Below are 7,625 nucleotides of genomic sequence, written 5' to 3'. Positions count from 1 at the left end.
TATCATGAGATTAGTTATAATTGTGATTAATTATTTTTATATATAGCGTCCTTGAACACGCTCGTATGTCCACTCGGGGGAATCTTATCAGCTACAATTCTAGATCAAATCGGTCGACGATTTACGCGTGAGTGATTATTTCCAGTATCATATTCACACCAAATTTTCAATTTGGGTGAATATATTGCTTTTGGTATTTTGAAATTTCAGTTTTTTTAATTTCCTGCATCAGACTTACAGAATTGACAAATATTTCCAATGGTGGAAAGTCTGTGCCTGAAAATGCAATCAACATTGAAAACCGCATCTTGATTGGTGCTTCCAGTGCAGAGATATCACCAAAAAAACTTACTTTCTGTTATTTAGTTAGTTAGTTAGTTAGTTAGTTAGTTAGTTAGTTAGTTAGTTAGTTAATCAGCACGATATACTCTTCAAACTCAATACTAAGACTTCAGGTTTTTTGCTTCTTTTAGGAATGGGTATGGCAAGAACTGTATTGTTTTTTGGAGCCATAAGATGCTTCCATTAAGGCACAAGATGTAAAAAACTGTCTTTTTTTGGTCCAAATTATAGTCGATTATTGCAAAATACATTTTTGTAAACAAACAAAAAAATTAATTGAACTGAATCTTACTGGATCTCATTTTAATGGTCTAAAAGTGAACTGGATCCTACTGGATCTTGTTTTTATGTGTCTGGGAGTTATATGGATCCAACTGGATCTTGTTTTTATGTGTCTGGGAGTTATATGGATCCTACTGGATCTCGTTCTAATGGTCTAGAAGTGAACTGGATCCTACTGAATCTTGTTTTTTTATGTGTCTGGGAGTTATATGGATCCTACTGGATCTCGTTCTAATGGTCTAGAAGTGAACTGGATCCTACTGGATCTTGTTTTTATGCATCTGGAAGTTGTATGGATCCTGCTGGATCTCATTTTAATGGTCTAGAAGTGAACTGGATCCTACTGGATCTTGTTTTATCTGGGAGTTATATAGATCCAACTGGATCTTGTTTTTATGTGTCTGGGAGTTATATGGATCCTACTGGATCTCATTTTAATGGTCTAGAAGTGAACTGGATCCTACTGGATCTTGTTTTTATGTATCTGGGAGTTATATGGATCCAACTGGATCTTGTTTTTATGTGTCTGGGAGTTATATGGATCCTACTGGATCTCATTTTAATGGTCTAGAAGTTGAACTGGATCCTACTGGATCTTGTTTTTATGTGTCTGGGAGTTATATGGATCCTACTGGATCTCAATTTTTATAGCCCTGAAAGTGAACTGGATCCTACTGGATCTTATTTTTATGGATCTGGAAGTTATATGAATCCTACTGGATCTCATTTTGATAGCCTGGAAGTGAACCTGACCCTACTGGATCTTATTTTTATGGGTCTAAAAGTTATATGGATCCTACTGGATCTTATTTTAATGGTCTAGAAGTGAACTGGATCCTACTAAATCTTGTTTTTATGTTTCTGGAAATTATACGGATCCTACTGGACTATAAGGCTTAGTGATTTATAAAAGTACTGTAATCTACTCAAGTCGGGCGAGCGAAGCTCAGCCCGGCTCGTATAGTGATCTATAAAAGTACCGTAATCTGCCCAAGTCGGGCGAGCAAAGCTCAGCCCGGCTCGTAAAGTGATCTATAAAAGTACTGTAATCTACCCAAGTCGGGCGAGCGAAGCTCAGCCCGGCTCGTATAGTGATCTATAAAAGTACTGTAATCTGCCCAAGTCGGGCGAGCGAAGCTCAGCCTGGCTCGTATAGTGATCTTTAAAAGTACTGTAATCTCCTCAAGTCGGGCGAGCGAAGCTCAGCCCGGCTCGTATAGTGTTCTATAAAAGTACTGTAATCTACCCAAGTCGGGCGAGCAAAGCTCACAAATTTTTGCGACTTGAACGGCAAGCACTAGAAGCTGCATATCTATGAAAATATGATGCCGTGAGTTGAGAAATGGTTCGAGCGAAGCTCGAACTTTAATTGTTCGGATGCATTTCATTCATTTAAATAATTTTAGTTAACGTGTAAATAATCATTTTTTATCACATTTATCTCATAAATCAATTATTTTGTTCAAGTTGTGTTTTTAATTCTTACTTTTCTGTACAGTTTTTTGATCTACGTATGGTGTGAATATTCCCATGAAGCGTGATCCGCTTCATTACTAGTTTGGTTCTAAAAATAGATTATTATGTTCATTTTATTCCATACAGTTGTGATTATTAATATACTAGCCATAATTTCGTGGGGACTTATGTATTTCTCATCACGAACTGACTTTGATACAATGCTATGGCAAATACTACTGAGTCGATTTTTGATAGGTAAGGGATATTTTATGTAACCTTTTTGCATTATTAAATACTATTTCTATGGTTAAACCAAATTGCTATCAAGGGAGATCGATTGAAAGGTAAAGGAGAGAATATTTATAAAATGAAGACCCGACTAGCATCTGTTGGGACTGTACGTAACCAAATAATGATTAATGTTGAATGGTGGTCTTCAAACTCCTTGGTTTTCTTACTTCCTTGGGTAAAACGCACGTGGAATTATTGCAGCGCGGAGAGAATGTGTAAAGCCGGTTCTATCCTTCGGAAACTTCGGCCTGTAATTTTTTGGGTTTTCTTAAGATCTCTTACCAATTTTGCTTCATTGAGAACTTCATGCCTCTAATCAAAGGCAGATTAGACCGAAAACTGCAATTGTATGTCCCATAAAGACTCATTCAGTCACTTACATACAGCATGTCTGATTCGTTCGGGTCGAGGTTGCTTAGAGGAACTAAAATAAATCTATATTAATAAGCTTCCAATGTATAAGTTATCAATATATTGCATATGCTAGTTATTCCTCTTTAAAAACTGTGTTATGAGGAAAAAAGTTTTCACATGAGAGTTCATGATAGCTTATATTTCTTAATAAGAAGCTTAATGTAGATTTTTAACATATTTTTGAGAACAAGTGACATTAGTAGGTGCAGTTTTTCGCTATTTAAAGTAAGTTATTGCTTTTCTGAACTACATGATATAGTTCATATTTTGTCCTCAAAAATTTTATTGAGACAATAAGATAAGAAAGCTTGAAGAAAGCCAGCTCAGAAAAACGATAAAAAAATTACCCAAAAACTGCCATCATGTTCCCGTAAAAGCACTTTAACTTCTTGTCGTCACCGCGAAAGATGGGCTGCTTTAGCTTTAAATTAATCTTATTTGACATTTTACTACATCGAGGATTAGCTAATGATCTGTGGAGTATCCAGAATTTTAATATTTATTTTCTGGATTTGCCTATATCGTTTTTCATAAATTATGTTCGGTATCGGGATGTTCAATTATCACGTAACGCTCTTAGACGAGGGTTAGAGGGAAGGAGGGCTGGTGGTAGATGTTAAACTCTAATCCAGTGGTGAGCAACCTTTTATTTTTCGCGGCAATCCTTGGTGGTTTGTCTCGACTGAAACCACGCACAACATACGGGTCAAGGTATTTCCATTAATTTTTGGTAGAACACTAATATGCCGTGGCACAGAGATTACTCTCACTGCTCTAAACAATTCTAATGCTATTAAGGAGATAAAGGGATAAGGTCAATATCTCGGCTTTTCGCGTTACATAATAAGTGTCTTTTAACCATATCCTAGTAGTATAGTTTATCTTAAGCAGATCCACCTAAATGCGCCAATGCTTCTTTGCATCTTCAACAAATCTTTAGCTACATTCCTTATTATTTGTTGAGAAAATATATTACCCGACAATGATGATAGCTTTAAGAAAATTATTTTAAAGTATCTACTTAAAAGTACTTAAAAATTGATGCTAAAAATAATTCTCTTTTTCCCACTAGCTGCAGCTATAAAAGAAACCTTTTTTGATATCATGAAATTTCATCAATTTTCAGCACTACATTTTTATTCCATTATTTTTTATTTATCATATTTTTTTATATGAAAGGTGTTACGATTGGCTTATCTAGTTCACCCGCAGCAGTTTATTCTGCAGAAATAGCAACACCAAAATTACGTGGTCGACTCACAACGTTTACTAGTTTGGCTATTGCGGTTGGAATTTTGATGATTTACACTTTGGGCTTCATTTTTCCGGTATGTTTCACATTTGTGGATGGAAAACTGTTAAAAAAATTTATATGACGACAATTGCGTAAACAATTTTGCGAACATGCATACAGTGTATTACGTCAATTGTTCTTTAGAACAATGGATATGAATGGTAAAATTTAATTTTCCTCAACAGGACGATTGGCGAAAAGTTGCAGGAATTTCAGCAATATTTAGCATATTTACATTGGGTCTCATCTATTTTATGCCAGAATCACCATCATGGCTCATCAGTAGAGGACGCACGGATGAAGCACGTAAAGCACTTGCTTATATACGCGCCATTAAGCATGATGGTACGATCGAGAATTTATATAATAAATTAATACAGACATACGCAATTTAATTTTTCTACACATTCTGTCTTCCTTTTATTCTCATATAGAATTATACACAAGCGAGTTATTAAATGAGGAAATGCAGCGGTTTTATGATCAAATCAATTCACGAAATAGCTGTGGAAATGATAGCTTATGGAGCATTTTGAAGCGCCCGGAAATTTATAAACCGCTTGCTATTATCAATGCATTTTTCGCCTTCCAGCAATTTTCCGGTACATTTGTGATTGTCGTTTATGCATCGAAATTTGCAGAGCAGGCTGGCTCTGGAATTGATAAATTTTTATGTACCGTACTTATTGGAATTGCACGAGTTATTGCTACAATCATTTTAGCATACTTTATATTAGACAGATATGGTAGAAAGCCACCATCAATTTTCTCTGGCATAGGTAAGCATAAATTTTGTAGTATTATTTGAAAATAATACATTTTATTGAATATTATAATAATATTCAATTGAGCAAAATATGAAAAAGAAGCGCTTCCGCAATGGTCTTTAAAAATATTATTGAGAATCAAAAAATTCTCATTGATTGAAATGTTCATGCTGCGCTGAATATGCAAGGAAAGTTTTTCAATCGAGAAATATAGATTCAAAGTAGAGGAAATAGCCTTATGAATTTTAAACCAATGCGCATTTTGTGTCATATGATCAAGAGCGACACAAATAAAAAAGGTTCCTTCACTGAGCTTTTAAAGCTTCAGGAAAATTCTTTAAATAGCACAAAACGGAAGCCGCCTCCATATGAATATCATTTGACAGACATTAGAGTGGCACTTGGAGGCGGTGTTTATATAAGAGGCCTATAGAACCTTCAAAGCTTCATTACGGAGCTCAGGTCGCTCCGGGATTGCAAAAGAATACACCCTCTTTATTTAACGATCCATTCAAATATTCATACCCAACTCCCGAGTGACAAAAATAAAGAAAGCTCCTATGCAAACCCGAGTGGCCAAAAAAATGTTAATTTTCAGTTGATGACTAGTTCTAACGTACTTTTGTCCATACGGGGAAGATTTTATAGTTCCGATTAAGATCTTGAAGCTCCAAATTGAAGCTAACTCAAGGCCAACTTCAAGGCCAAATGGCAGCCATATGGATTTCATTCTTCATTTATGTTACTAGGGATATCCCTTCCATTCTCCTTAAATCCTTCTGACTATTTCCTTGTAATCAATCAACATAATCTCAATTAAAATTTTTAATTGCTAGAATCACCTTTAAGAAAAATAACACATTTGCTATCAATTCCGATAGATTTTGACCTAGATTTTAACATTATCTAAAAAAGGAAATAATAAGTAGATCATCTATAAATTGTTAATTAACAGAACTATTATAGGAAATAAATGAGATGCTATAATATGCTGATTAAAAAAGTATTATATAGATTATGGATTCCGAGCGACAAAAATGAAGAAGGCTCCGTTTTGGAGTTTTTTAGGACTTTGCTAATCCTCTTTTATTAACACCAAATGGAAGCCGATCGTCAATTTTTGTTAGTCTTATGATCCAAAGCATCAAATGGAAACCATATGGCTACCAGAAATGGACGGTCGACTGTCATTTTGTGCTAACAAAAGAAATTTAGCGGAGTCTTAAACGCTCCGTAGCAGAGCCTTTTTCCATTTGGAGCTTTGGAAACCATATGACTGCCAAAAATACACGAACGGGATCATGCATTATTCATCCGTGGCTTCCAGCCGTTTATTATTGCCAGCCATATGGCTTTCTTTCGGTGTTAATAAAGTAGGTTTAGCGCAGCCTTAAAAGCTCCGTAGCTGAATCTTCTTCATTTATGTCGTACGGGAGATCATCTGTGAATATGCACTTTGGCATTTTGTTTGTCGACTCAAATTGACATACAGATACAGTCCGACGGAAACAATGACAAAAACATTTCCTGCTGATCGACAAAAAAAAATGTGCTGAGAAACTTTTTAGGAAAATGATGCAAAATTTTTTTTATCAAATAAACAAAACTAAATAAATTTTTTTTTTTTGCCTTCCTCAAGGCAAAAGAGTAAATTGAAAATGACTTTGCAGCAAAAACTTTTCCTTGCTATCAAAATTTCAAATTCAATTTTCCCTTAATGATTGATTGAATTGGTTATATGCCATTAAAGGAATGTCATTTTATGCAAAAAAAAAATGTCGATGTATGGAAAAAAGAAAATTTTGCCTCAAAAGCACAAAAATTTTGCTCTCTAAAAAGTACTTTAGGTACTTCTGACGAAAAAGAAAAAAAAAAAGCAGCATAGATGTAGATTGAGAGAAATAAATTTACATAATCGTGCGCATAAGGTGATGAGAAAATTCAATTTGAAATTTATGGAAATTTTCGTCTCTATTCAACAGGAATGACAATTTCTATGCTAATACTGGCCATCTATTCGTCATCATTTGCCCAAAATCTTCCATACGGCAATTGGATTTCAACATTTTGTCTACTTGCTTACATTATCACGAGCACTTTTGGCTTCTTAACAATACCATTTGCAATGTTACCGGAGCTTTTTCCACAACGTGTACGCGGCGTAACAGCAGGCATGACTGTTTGTGTAGCATACTTTATGTCATTTATCGCTATTAAGTTATATCCATCTATGCTTGATTTTATGGGAAATAATGGTGTATTTCTTCTTTATTCAATTGTATCATTGTTTGGTACGATATTCGTTTATTTCATTCTGCCTGAAACGAAAGGAAAGACACTGCAGGAAATCGAAAACTTATTCAAGCGACAGATTTCAAATTCAGCGGAAAAAGTATAGTGATGTCGTATGTGATTTTGTGCTGCAAGTCTTAGGGATTGCAAAATACCCGAAATATTCGAAAACAATTATTAGATTTGTAGAAGCTGATAGTTAAGTTTTTTTTTGTTCTAGTGATTAATTTGGATACTCCTGGAAATTATCTAATTTCTAAAATACTTAAAATAATAAAATAACTTATAAATTTAGAAAAAAATTAACGAACTTTTTTAATTTAAATTATAAACTTGGTTAATTGCAGTTATTTTAGGGTAGTTAGAGAGAGCTACAGGCACAAATTAAGGTAAGCTTGACTGTTGATTTGCATGATTAACTAAGTCCTTAAGTATAGTATCAGATTGTCTAGATTGTCTAGATTGTCTGAAAGTCCAACTTAATA

At 34.5% G+C, this 7,625-nt stretch overlaps 1 protein-coding gene across 1 annotated transcript; it reads left to right on the top strand.

Moving 5' to 3' along the window:
- The first annotated feature begins 51 nt into the window (after positions 1 to 51).
- Positions 52 to 7,379, top strand: LOC139096272 (facilitated trehalose transporter Tret1-2 homolog). Its single transcript, XM_070647962.1, has 6 exons — positions 52 to 127; positions 2,227 to 2,337; positions 3,967 to 4,115; positions 4,267 to 4,426; positions 4,516 to 4,860; positions 6,831 to 7,379. Exons 2-6 carry the CDS (start codon positions 2,268 to 2,270, stop codon positions 7,244 to 7,246), a joined length of 1,140 nt encoding a protein of 379 aa, XP_070504063.1. The 5' UTR covers positions 52 to 127; positions 2,227 to 2,267; the 3' UTR covers positions 7,247 to 7,379.
- Positions 7,380 to 7,625: the final 246 nt, after the last annotated feature.

Source organism: Chironomus tepperi, unplaced genomic scaffold, assembly GCF_022539635.2.
Source record: "Chironomus tepperi strain 1889 unplaced genomic scaffold, CSIRO-AGI_Ctep_v1 contig_378, whole genome shotgun sequence".
Classification (NCBI taxonomy): Eukaryota; Metazoa; Arthropoda; class Insecta; order Diptera; family Chironomidae; genus Chironomus; species Chironomus tepperi.
This window is presented reverse-complemented; position numbering and strand designations above follow the sequence as displayed.